The 13,685-nt window shown below is 39.2% G+C and overlaps 1 protein-coding gene across 2 annotated transcripts in view; it reads left to right on the top strand.

Annotated features, from left to right (window-relative positions):
• Positions 1 to 13,475, top strand: part of scara3 (scavenger receptor class A, member 3) — a 34,744-nt gene extending 21,269 nt beyond the window's left edge. Inside the window, exons 2-12 of one of the 2 annotated variants that reach the window (XM_010746817.3) lie at positions 3,147 to 3,182; positions 3,956 to 3,997; positions 4,314 to 4,433; positions 6,771 to 6,851; positions 7,723 to 7,841; positions 7,988 to 8,232; positions 8,901 to 9,120; positions 9,385 to 9,473; positions 9,836 to 10,028; positions 10,559 to 10,736; positions 10,824 to 13,475. In XM_010746817.3, coding sequence (XP_010745119.3) covers positions 3,147 to 3,182; positions 3,956 to 3,997; positions 4,314 to 4,433; positions 6,771 to 6,851; positions 7,723 to 7,841; positions 7,988 to 8,232; positions 8,901 to 9,120; positions 9,385 to 9,473; positions 9,836 to 10,028; positions 10,559 to 10,736; positions 10,824 to 11,314 — 1,814 coding nt within the window. In that variant the 3' untranslated portion in view covers positions 11,315 to 13,475. 2 annotated transcript variants of the gene reach the window in all.
• The last annotated feature ends 210 nt before the right edge of the window (positions 13,476 to 13,685 follow it).

Genomic DNA, 13,685 nt, shown 5'->3' with positions numbered 1-13,685 from the left:
AGCTAAAGGAGTCCTCGCAAACTTCCATGAGAAGTTTTGGCAACTACAGAGCAAAATGTGGATGTCTTTCTCAAGTTAACATGCTTTCTTTGTTCCTGTCTTTTAGTACTTTGGAGGTTGGACCTTCACCTCTCTTTCTGTTTCCCTCCCCCTCTCTCCTCCCTCCATCATTATGTCATCCACCCAGACCTGACCTCAGCTCTTCCACCACTGACTGACATAAACATTCACCTCACTGTGGCGTTTGCAGAGGGTTTGCAAAGTGCAATTTGGTTCATGCCAAATTTAAACAATAAGTGCATTTGTTGAAAACCTGACATTAAAATCTCTCTGTTTGTGTCAACACCTATCCCAGAATGCTAGATGCAGACTGTTATTTGCTTCTCAGACAATGAAAGGTGAACTGTTTTTTTAGGTACAATGTTTGCACGTCTGGTATAAAAGTGGTGGAAACAGGAGAAATATTGGTCTAAATCTACTTTATCCGCGACAGATGTTGTTGACTCTTCATAAGACATTTTGCGTAACTGCTCCTGGTTTTATTTCCTTCACAGGCATTTATCTCTTGTTCTCTCCCTACGAGAGGCCAGACTTTTATTTTTATTGACTTGATTATGTGGTTAACCGCAGAGATTGAGCCACAGCAAATACTTTTGTTTCAGATACTTTTGTTGCATCATTTTGTATTGGCTTGAAAAATTGAATAAGATGGAAAAATAAGAATAAACTAGTTTATCCACGCTTACCTCAATTTTGACATAAAAACACAGTTGAGGTTAATAGTGGGAGTGACGCACAACAAAGGTCACACTGACCATCTAATCGGTAAGATTGTACATCATTTGCGTTGATTATTGCAACTTCTGACATAGTATTACAAATGTATTGCTTAAAGAAATATTTAATCGAAAACATGTGTTTTAGGGAACAAACAGTCACTGCCTGTGACATCCAGTGTTACGTCTCTATAAAGATTTGTAGCGCAATCGTTGTGAAGATTTATTCGTCTTGGATCCAGGAGAACTAGAACGGACCCCAACCTGGCGTTCCACTTTCCTCCTAATATGCTTAATATGTTCCAATATATTTTCACCGAACCATGGCTAATGCACAGCTTTTATTTGTTTCTAGCATGGTTTGCTATTTACTGCTTGGCTGACATATATAGTTTGGTCAGAGATGCTATAAATCAGTTGGTGACAGTCAGATTTCTTAATGGAACATTTCTTCAGAACAGAAAAACAACTAGGGAGAACCAATCCCTCCTCAAAGACAACATTAGCAAAAGATCAGCTGACACCTTAACCACAAAAAAGATTGTTTGTCTGACACATAGATGTATTTCCTAATCTGTCCCCATCAGCAGGATGATATTATCCATCTGTTACAAATCACCGTTGAGAAATCAAATAAATTATAATGTGACAACACTGTTGTTATTAATTAGATTTGGCAAAAGGTTAAGATCATGGTTTGGATTCAAATAAGTGTTTTGTTGAGGTTACGTGACTTTCATTGTCGTGGTTAAAGTCTAACTAAACTCTCAAACAACTTAAAATCAACTGATATGGTGGCAGTTTTCATCACCTCCCTGTTCCCCCTGCATAAAACGAATATCTCCTGACTCTACAGACTGTAGCCTGCAACTTAGCCAAACAGACACAAGCACCAGAGGTGTAGTCTCTCTGAGTCACTAGGTAAGCTAACATTCATTTACAACACAAAAAAGGGCATTGAGTGTGCTTCAGTGACTGTCAAAGCTCCAGAGTGTCCAGTCTCCAAAGGGTCTTGACAGCAGCTACTCATGGCCAGCCTGCTTTGCGCTGACTAATGGCAGCTGTATTCCTGATAGATAGCAGAATTTGGCAGTTTAGTTACACTTTGAGGTTCAGAGATAATAAACAAACAGCAGCCTCCCATGTTAAATATGTTGTTGGGACTTTCCTGTTCAACATCATCTGACTCCCATCCTTCATCCCATTGTGATTATTACAGCCACTTGAGAACTCTGTCATTTGAAGTGTAAACTTATGTTGCTTCGGGGGATTGTTGAATCCACTAATGCTGTCATTCTTCCTCAGCACATGAGGGGGAGGTTGGAGGTAGGACAATAATTGTTATTGAACGTGCAGCTGATGCCAATCAGGTTTTGTAAGCATGACTTCTGTACTGTGTCCCATTTGTGCACAACAAGAAACGTTTCACAGACATCTTGAAGCTTGTGGAGTTTGATTTTTGGTTGTTACATCACACCAATAGGTCATTCAACCATGCGCATATTCAGCTGCAGTGCTTGGGTATTTCATGCAGTAAGATATATGACTGCATACATTACATTATATGGCAATGTTTCCACAGTCTGACAACTCAGTATGACACCGTTTGCTTTCAGGCCAATCCATTTGGCAGTATAGCACCATGGCAGTGTCCAAGTGTTTCTGTTAAGCTAGTCAGCAACCTGCCAAACCCCATTTTTTTTGATGTATGAGTATATATGTATGTGTTTCCCAGCTCTTTTCCTTCAGAAATAGCTTCCCCTTCAGCTCCACTGTGTGTTTTGCCTTCTTAAACATAAAGTGCCACACCTGCAGTGCCTGAAGTGTGGGCTTGGGTACCAGTTTGGGTGGCGTAGGGTTAATTACATGTTGTATAAAATCCATCGCTATTACATAAAGTTATGAAAACATGACGTTGAATGTGTTCTGGGACTTTAAAGTAAATCAGCACTGTGTGGTTTATTAAGCCCTCTGGTTATGTTCCATAGAAGTCATGCGTCTTTTACTTTGCCCTTTTCCAGCCCAAGTGTGTGTTGACAACCTCCTCTGACACATAAGCACGCACAATACTCCCACACATAAAATCAACAACTGTTCTCATACTTTGCACCACCGAGGGGCTTTTACTCCTGAGTGTGCAACAGCTTGGAGAAAACATTCGAGCAGAACAAAAACCTTCGTCTTCATTGTGCTGAGATAGCAGCCTTGTGCTGAACAGAGACTCCAGGAGGGGCATTGTGGGGGAATTGGGAGGCAGCTGTTTTGTATGATTTATGACAAGAGTAATAAAACTTATTGGTGGCTCCAGTAATATTAGTTTTCAGTAAACTTTGTTTTTAAAAACTGTCTGTTTTCATTCTTTTTTGGCAGATAACTATGGTGGATATGAGAACCAGCTTTTTAAAGGTAATGGTTTTCTGTAGTCCTGTGAAGAAACATTATTTCAACTGGTTCATTATACGTGCTCATCAACTATGTGATTAATCCAGTACTGTCATTTGCATTCAAAGTCTGAGAATGACTTTGTTAGTGATGCAAGACAAGAAGTTAAACTTTTGAATTTCCACAGTCTTGTTAGCTGCCCCTGAAAGGTAAATGAGCTTTAAGCTACATTGTAAAAGAATAGTTTGACCTTTCTGGAACACATATTTGCTTGCATGCCAAATGTTCATGGGAAAATGGACACGATTCTCATGTCTGTACGTTAAATGTGGAGCTAAAGTCAGGAGGAGATTATCACCAGCACCTTAAAAGTGCACAAATGGAAATGTACAATTTTGTAGTTTAAGACATCCATCGAACTCTGGCTAGCTGTTTCCTCCTCCTTCTAGTCTTTATGCAAAGCTAATCATCTCTCAGCTCTAGCTCCGTCTTTAAGGGACAGATGTAGGAGAGGTATCAGTCCTCTAATCGAATTCTTGGCAAGAAAGTGATTTTTGCACATTACAACCAACTGTTTTCAGGGTTTTGTTCCAACATAATTGGTTTAATCCATGTTGGCTCTGTAAAGAAAAGTACAAAAGTGTGAGAATAAGTAGTTTTCCATATTTGTGACTTAACTTGTATTTTTACCAGTAAAATGACAACAAACAGTTCAGATATAAATGCCTACATATCATATTATCTGTCACTTGGTCAGTACATCATTTTTTACATGTTTTCCTCGTCTTGTTTTTCAGAGGAGGATTTCACTGGAGAAGAGGAAATGCCTTCATTTAGAGGTGAAGCCCACACACATATTGACACATTGACACAAGTCTAACAACAGTCAGTTCAGTCAATAACTGGCAGATTAAATAAAGTAGTCATTAATTGCAGTCATACAAATAAAGTTATACAACACTGTAAAACCCCAAAAGGGAATTGCTTTATAATGTTTACTTTAACTTAAGATACTTTGTAGTATATTTATATTGAACTGCTTCTTTATCATCAGTAGTTATACTGATCTCCAAAGAAAAACTGATATGATTATGATAATGGTTAACAAAGCAGAGTAATAAGATCTGATGAAATGTCCATTCACTGCTCTTCCAGGTCGTAGCAGAGGAGGCTGCATGAGGTGTCAGCAGAGCCACTCTCTCCAGCTGGCTGTCAAAGTCCTCTATGGATTTGTTGCTTTTCTCATCATCACAGTGGCAGTGCTGGCATCGCTTGGTGAGCTCAGTTTGACGTTTTTTTGTTGTTGTTTTTTTTTACAAAAATCAAGTTGCCATCAATGAGTTAGGACCACCAATACCCCAAAATATGATTCCCTGACGGCCCTAATGAGCAGATAATCTCTAAGGTTGGATGCAGATGCTGTCCACAGATTTATTAGGTAATTTTAATAATTAATGCTGACACTAAGCAATAGGAGTGAGACATAGGCCTGTCATGGGAAAAGAGCAGACTCTACATTTCTATCTATGTGTGTGTAAGTCTTAATAAAACACAGTCCATTTAAGTCATATAGATCAAATGAATGTGGCCCTGGGTCCTGTATACCATGTTTTAGCTGACAGCTACTCAGCACCAACAGATGCTTTTCACATTAACATCGTTTTATTTGGCTTAAAAGCCGTAAATCTTCGTCTTTTACCACCACTCTGGGATCTCAGAGCTCACGTACAATTCAGGTACAGAAATATAATAAAGTTCAGTCTTGTTCTGCTGTGTGACGGCATTTCATTGACTCCACCATGTGCTGGAAACAGTTTGTCATCCGACACCAGCCGTCGGTGTCAGTTTGAATTCTGCTGCTATGGCAACAACAACTGGCAGTTTAACTGTCATTTTTTACATACGCCATTTTGACAGATCTTTTTTCCACCATGTAACAAGCTAAATATTTTTGATGGATATGTGCCCAACTTCCTGTATTACTGCCATTAAATGCGTTTATCTACGACGAGTTTACTGCTAACCAAGTTAGCCATTGTACTAAGCCAGCTGTCTGAGGCTAATGTGTTGCTAATACAACACTGTAACTGTGAAATGACTTTTAGGCTAACTGTATGTTACTCTTTTAAAGCAACATTACGTAAAAATTTGTTATTTTTTGCGATTTAGTTCCCCAGTCTCAACGTGCAATACCACTGTGGTAAATATGGACAGCTGTACACGTGTATTTGTTATGATTATATTAGTTATGATCAAAAATTAGCCACAACTTTGCTAAAAGTCAAACATCAGGCAGGTACAACAACACAAGACATAGCAGCCTGCTAATATTACTTACTAGTCCAACTTTAAGAAGCCCAGCCTAGTGTCACAGTCCAGGTAGTCCAGCTAACAAACTGAACTAACAGCACCTGTAATTGGCAGCAATTTACGTTACTGTTCATCACGAAACTCTGTAAATCACTGAGAGTTGATTCACTGCAGCCTGGAGGACATCAGAGGGAAAACCAGAAACATTATCTCCATAAAATATGACCCAGTTTCACCAAAATCAATAAATAACCTAACTTTTAGTCACCTAGTTATGAGCCTTATGTAGCTCAGATTCTAGATTCCAGTAAGTAAATGTGGCATTATAACATGACTTGATCTGCAAAAAGTTGGGACAATTGTCAAATGACAATTTCAACATCATGTAGGCACAAATAATATGCCCACATTCCCCAGATATTCTGGGGAAACTGTAATCATGTACATTTTGTAGATGCCAATATTTTTATATATTGAACGACAATTGAGCATCCAAATACAAAACATGTGGAACATTCGTAGCTTAATTTGTTCCAACGCACATGTAAACATGTACACCACATGCACAGCACCAAAGCCCTAAAAAGTATAAACACAAAAGATTTGGCTGCAACTCCCAACATGTGCATGTGCACAAGAAAAAAAATGAAACTATTAACCATTGATTTTCCGTTCCCTGCTGAACATCTGTTTTACCAATAATAAGGAACAAATTTGAAATGAAGCACGATATATGCTTCAGCATCTTTTCACTGAGTTTAACAAAAGCCACAAGTTATGTTCAAAGTCATTGTCACAGCAGCTAATACAGTAGAGCAGGTGGTATGCGCAGAACGCATGTGGAAGCATTTATATATGCAAACACACTGTGGAACAGACCTACATTAATCCCCATAATCACTGCTTAGGGTGCCGAAAAAGTGTGCATCAAACCTACACTCTCACACTCGTACACACAAAAACTCACACTCACTAAATTCTTGTTGCTCTCTTGGGAAATATGTTGGGAGAGCAGGACCTTGCCAGCTGGTTAAACCAACCATCATTCATCTGTGTTTTGGTTACATTTGTTAGCTAATGAAAACTTTACATGTTGTGTTGTTGGGCTTAAATTACAACTTCCTGTTTTTACTCCTTTAAATACTTCCGATATCCTGTTAACACCAACGTACCCCTGATGTTAATCATTTCTGTATCCACTCATTTAATGTTCACAAAAGCAAAACTGTAACACGGCTATCAGCGGCGTGCTCCTTCACTAAGAGCCTTATTTTAACTTAAACAACTTGGCTGTTTCTCCAGTGTTCAGGAAGGTGGACAGCTTGTCTGAGGAAGAGTCCGTCTACCACAAGAAGATCTCCAGAGTTCAGCAAGGAATAGATGGTAAAGTAGCTGGAATTACTTACAAACAATGGGAGAACAATAGCGATGGAAAAACACTTAAGCACACATAAACATAAGAGTCATTCCAGTTCCTTGAAGAGAGTTAATCTGGGGAAATTGGACTTTGTTCAAGTTTGAGTCCACTTGTCTCAGATTTAACTCCAACCAGAGTCATTCAATGTTTCTCTGATTGATAACAATATATAAAAATATAGAAATGCTAAATTTGATTTGCTTCTCGACTGATTTGAGGATTTCAGACAGTCTTTAAGAAGTGTAAGTATACAATGTAAAGCTATTTTTAGTATGTTACTGTACAGATGCTTCCTAAATTAATTCATTTACAACATTAAAAGATCCTAAAATTGCTGTTTTTCTGCTACCATAAAGAATATTTTCTGACAAAATGATCTCACAAACATCCATTAAGTAGCTATTCTGGATATGATTAAAAGTTCATTCTTGATTTTGGAAACAGCAGTTGATGAAAACAGTCTCAGTAATAGGTCCATTTAGCAGATGTTTGGAACAGTTACAGTTAAATTTAATATCTTTCCATCTGCTGAGGAAGATAATGAGATCAAAAGCTACTAAACGGACCTTTGCGGTGTGGCTGTTTTGTAAGTATATTGACTCTGGATGTATACCAGCTGTTTTCAGGTCACTTATAAAGTGCAAAGCAGTATAGATGATTGATTTGTGATGTTGAGGGAGGACAAAAGATCTCTCCCATTAAACTCACAGATGGTTACCAGAAGCTTTAATATATATCATATACAGACATCTAAAACCTTTATCCATCATGCCTCACTGTGTTTCTTTCTTTATCTCCCATCTCTCCTCCATTTCCTTCTCTGAATTCATGTCTCAGATCTGAGCTCCAGCTCTAACTGTTCAGGCTGTCTGGATGTGGCTCTGTACAGCCAGCAGATCAGCAGGCTGAAGAGAGAGTTTGAAGACATCCAGAGAATGATTCTGGGACAGGAGCAGGTACTGTGATGTCTTCAAGTCGCTTGTTTTGTTCAAACGTTAATCCAAAACCCAACGATATTTAGTTTGTAAAGATGTAAAACAGAGAAAAGAAGCAAATCCTTAGATCATTAAGACAGCCTCTTTGGTCCCTGTTACAACTTCAGGTCCTGGACCAGGCCTCCCAGACCCAGAACACCCTAAAGGCCACCAGCAACCGGCTGACACGCGACATGCAAAACCACCTCATGTCTATCAAAATTCTCAACCAGTCACTGGAAAGATACCTGGATCGGGTGGAGGGCTGGAAGGACGTGATCGAGGAAACTGTAGTGAAAATGAAGACACTGGCGGATGATCAGTATGACGTCAAAGCTACAGCACAGCAAGTTAACATGACGGTGGCACTCAGGTGATTGAAAAGATGCAGGGAAGAGACTGATGGACAAATATTTATAGTCATTCAAAATCAACGACAAATATAACAGAGAGAGACAAACAAGAGAGACACACACACAAGAAAAGAGAAAACAATGGGAACTAGGATGCAGACAGCCTCATAACATCTTGTCAATATCATGTCTTCATTGTGGAAAAAAAGGTTGTTGGCGAATATATTTCATCACAGTTATTATTAACAAATTTCTCACAGTTGTCATCATCTCTTATTGGCTACATATAATGTGTTGTTGACCTTTTGGTGATCCTGCCAAGTGGCTGACAGTAGGCAAGAAGCCTGAGTCATCGCCACAAGTGCAATTCTATTTTTGACAATCCTCATAAGCAAATTATCATTCATGATGACAAAGTATGGTAAGAATAACAACTGGGATTTCTTATTTAAAAAAAGACAAGGCTGTGACTCAGCACACATAATGCCAATTTAAACCTACTGCAGACCAGTGGAGTTTATCCTCCATCTTTTTTTGAATTGTTTGAAATAGGCACATAGATCAATTATTTAGATGGTTAAAGTTGTCTTGTTCTTCTCATCATACACTTAAAAAGAAACCTTTAGTACACACAGCTGATGTTTTATCCACTTCACCTCACATGTCCTCTGTTTTTTTTTCCCTCCAGTACAATGTGGATAGACGCCCTGCAGAGAAAAGCAGACGAGGAGACTCTGGTCCTCCAGAAGTTGACCACTGACTGGCAGAACTACAGTCGAGTTCTGACCTCCATTAAATCCAACACAAGCAGCACCACGCAAAGCATGCGTTTCCTCCAAAACAACATTGCAGCAGATCACCAGAGAATCGCCATGTCCAATGAGGTGTACTACGACCTCACCCAGCAGGTGTGTGTTTGTGTTGGTGGCACCGAACACCCACCACATATTTATATGATGTATCACCTCTGCTTTGGAAATAAGGGTCAGCTCAGTGCAATGCATTACTTTAAACCCTCTTGACTTAGCTGTTTATTGTACATAGGCTGATAATAAACACTGTGGTAAGCTGTGGTGTAGGCTACCGATAATGATTCAATGTTTTATGCTTTATATGAGAATGTCAGTGAAGGTCATCACAAATAAAGTGAAAAATGTATGCCTGTTCTCCAGGTGATGAACTTGCAGATGCAGCTTGACAACGTGACGTCTTTCATGGATGAACACGAGGAGAACATGCATGACCTTCACTACCATTCCAGGTAACACATGTAAAACGTGTACTGCTACACATATAAGTATATTGTATTAATTAGATCAAGTCTCTGGAGGTAAACTGTAACCTTCTATACCCCTATATCCCTCCCGTTACCCTAATCTAACCTTGACTAAGTCAAATACTAACCTTAACGCGAAAGACAATCCTTAAAAAAATGGTTAACCCTGTAGGGACCCGATGTTTGGTCTCAAATGAGAGGTGAGTCCCCACATGTGACATTGTATACATATGTCCCCACAATGATAGATAAATAGACACAGTTAATACACACACACACTCATCACAGACAGAAAAAGTATTATCACTCCACAAATGTAATAACCATACACAACCTTCCTGTTGTAGGTACTATGAGAACCGGACTGGTGAGCGTTTTTCTGCGTTGGATGGTCGTCTGAACTCCATCTCGATGGAGATTGATACGATCTCCTCCAGCATCAATGCCACTGTCAACCACGTCCAGAGCATGTACAAGTACATCAACATCGAGAGCTCATCCTGCCAGAGTCGCATGGGCAGACACACAGAAGATCTACAGGTATTAAGCACAGAGCGATTTGTTTTTTCATCATTATGCATTTGTCAACAAATACAAAGGCATAGTATGTCACACTTAAAAAACACCCTTGGTAAAAGATCTTGTCTATAAGAGCTGTATATAAAAATCAGAAAAGTGCTACATGGTTTATACGTCTCCATCCTGCTGTTCCTTCTCATTAAGTGTGATCCAACCACCACATATCACTTTACATATATATATAATGTTGCATTTGCATACAGTCGGATGATGATATTAAATGAGGCCAAAGTGCCAAATAATGAGGTTAACCAAAGGTAAAGGTGTGTAAAGGTAATCTTAATATATGAATGTTTCCCTCCAGCTTCCTGAAAGGTTTGTAAAGTTTTGTCTAATGACCCATAGACTCTTGGAGCTTTTAAGTGCACTTAAGGACAAAATAATCAAAAGTTAGCTATGGTTAGCAAGCATCTCCTTGTTCTTTGTTTTCACGTTCTTACAGATTTCCGCTTTTGCTTCTTGTCTTTATCCATATTGTTTCTTTTCTACAGAACCTGAACAACACAGTTTTGTTACTTCTCCATTTGGCGGACACACTGAGACAGCAAAACATGTTGCTGAATCTAAGACTGGATGTGGATGTCAGAAACCTGTCCATGGTGATGGAGGAGATGAAGCTTGTGGATGTTCACCATACACAGCTCATAAAGAACTTCACTATAGTCAAAGGTACATTACATGTTGCCTTATGTACAAACCAGTGCAGTACATGGATTCTTGAATTTTGAATGCCACCTCACTATTTTCTCTCAACAGGTATTCCTGGACCACCAGGGCCCAAAGGGAACCGTGGTGAGACTGGCTCAAAAGGACCCATGGGACTAACTGGGAGCAAAGGTGACAGAGGCCCGACAGGAAGCCGTGGATTAACTGGAGAGAAGGGTTCTTTAGGGCCCATAGGAGCAACAGGTGCACCAGGGCCCAGTGGCAACAAAGGGTCAATTGGACTCAAAGGGGCTAAAGGGTCTCCCGGTTTTCCAGGAACACGTGGCGAGAAGGGCCAGAAAGGTGACATGGGCCTCTCTGGTGCTGATGGCATGGAAGGACTCACAGGGCCTTCAGGGATCCAGGGTCAAGCAGGACAACCAGGCGTTATTGGGCCAGTAGGACCAAGGGGAAAACCAGGGCCAGCAGGGCCACCTGGACCACCAGGAACCCCTGGACCTCCAGGCTTGCCATACCCCCATGACCGAATCAACACCCAAGAGCGGACCGTGACGCCTGCTACTGGGTCCAAAAGACAGTAGAAAGATAGATGAAGACGTGGACTTGGAGGTGATTTGTCCGGCACAGAGAAGCTTTATTTGCAGATTAGGATATCATCCATTGTGACCGGGAACGCAATAATCCATTTCTTTGGGATTATACAAGACAATAAAGAACAAATGCAACAATCAAATTGGAGATGGGGGCTTTAAAGGAGCCACTCCCCTGATGTTAAGACATGGCCACATGAAATGAACCAAGAGGAGGATCTAAAAAATATAAAACAGAACTGCTGTCAAGGTTGAACTGTTGTTGAGAAGTTGTTGAGAAAGACTACCCAAGGCCAAATGAACGATCTTTGGACAGACTTTGAATTTTGTATGGTGGTATGCCTTCATACAACACATGGGTCTCATAACTACTTTTGATGAGTGTTTCCTGGCAACAAAGCCAAAGAATGATCAAAAATCCCCATTTTACTAGAATTTAAAACTTGCCTTTGATGATGAGATTAATATGAATACAAAAAATGTCTTGCCTAGTTGAATGTACTTGAAGGAAAGAATATGTTTAAGGTTGTCGTCAAGCCTCAAAACCTCATGGGGCATAATAAATAGCAGGGCTGTTAACCACAGATTTGGACTTTACATTGCCATGCACTACTATATAGGCACAGAAAAGCATTAGTTTTTACATTTTGTACACATTGACACATCCTTTTTCTGATGGATGGCACTTTATTGGTTCTTAAAGTGTAAAAAATTAAGTCAGTTTGTTTATCTTTTGGCATTTCAGAGCAGGTACTCTGAAGATGTTTCTTACATATATTGGTCAAAATTGTCTTTGAAGATATAAAGTTTAAAGTCTGAATTTGACTCTTTAGACACCTTTGATTGACATTTTCTTCTATTGTTTTTGGACGAAGGAAAGTAACAAATAACTCTCTTGTTGACATGATTGTGAAAACATTTTGGGAAATACACATTCACTTTTTTTTTTGAGAGTTCGATGAGAAGCTGTTGGAGGTGATTAGCCTAGCTTAGCATAAAGACAAACAGTTATCCTGAGTCTTTCCGAAGCTTATTAACATTTTATATCTTGTTTGTTTAATATGTGCACATGTGTGATTTCTTACAAACAGCAGTTTATCCATTATACACTCTGAAGTTGTTTGCTTAAAAATACTAACAGAACATAACTCTATGTAACTACATGAGAGTCAGTATTAAATTACACAAACAAGATTCAACGTGGTAAACAGCAAAAGTTACAGATGTTTCTTGTTTTTTACTTTTTGGAGAACCAGGTTAGCTGATTCTTTCACAGTTAGTTCAAGAAATGGACCCAAATCCAGACGTAAAAGTGAAGTGAACAAATGAAGACTTTAAGTTAGTTATGAGGCTGGTATACGCAAACACGAGGAGCAGGAACAACAGGACGGTGAAGCAGAATACAGAATTGAAGAATGAAACACAGAGTAAGGCTAAAGAGTCAGTGTTTTTGCCAAGGATCATGGTGCTACATGAAACATAAAACATGGTGCAGACAGTATTACATTTTAATGCAGTATGTTTAGACAAAACGATTTGGCAAGAAACAACAGACTTGGACTTGGAGGTGTATGTTCAGTACATATGCTATATATGGAGACAGAAGTAAAGACAAGCTAGATGAGGCACGTGAAACTAATCAGGCTGGAACAGAAAATAAAAAATGGCGGGAAACGCAAGAAAGGCAGGAAGTAAAGCCAAAGACATGAATTTGGGAGAATTACAAAATAAAACAGGAAACATGAAACAAGATGCTCAAAACCATGACAGTTTCCCTCTGCCTCCAGTTTTTCTGCTAAATTAAGATAAGCTAAGCTAAGCTAATTGCCTTAGGCTCTAGCTCTCTGCCTTATGCACAAACATGAGAGTGGTATCAATCTTCTCATCTAAGTCTTGGAAAGAAAGTATATTTCAAAAAAATATTCCTTAAAGTGGTATGAAGGCTAGAAAGGTCAAGAAACACAGATAAATAATAATGTATAAATACAGTTTGTGATAGCAGAGACTAATAAGAAGGTTTGGGTCTTATGATACACACATAAATAATCTTTTATATCTCAAAAAGGGAAACGTACTATTTTTGTAAACGTGTGTTGTAATGAAATGCGACTGGCTTGCATCGAACTCCAATAAAGCTTTTTTTTAAACAGTCTCAGTCTTGTCGGTACCCTACTATACTTCCAATGCAGAGCGCTATTGTTGCCCTGTGAAGGGAAGGGAGCGGCCATTAATTCAAAACACATGTCAACCCCTCCCGCTAGATTTTTGAGGTTTGCTGCCACTGACTCAAAGATATTAGATTGTCTAGATTTACCCTGTTGTTTTAACATAGGTAGTCTACCAAAAAATGTGCCCTATAATT

The sequence above is a fragment of the Larimichthys crocea genome, chromosome XI (genome assembly GCF_000972845.2).
Source record: "Larimichthys crocea isolate SSNF chromosome XI, L_crocea_2.0, whole genome shotgun sequence".
NCBI lineage: Eukaryota > Metazoa > Chordata > Actinopteri > Sciaenidae > Larimichthys > Larimichthys crocea.
The sequence above is the reverse complement of the archived record's forward strand: the minus strand, read 5'-3'. Positions and strand labels throughout refer to the sequence as shown.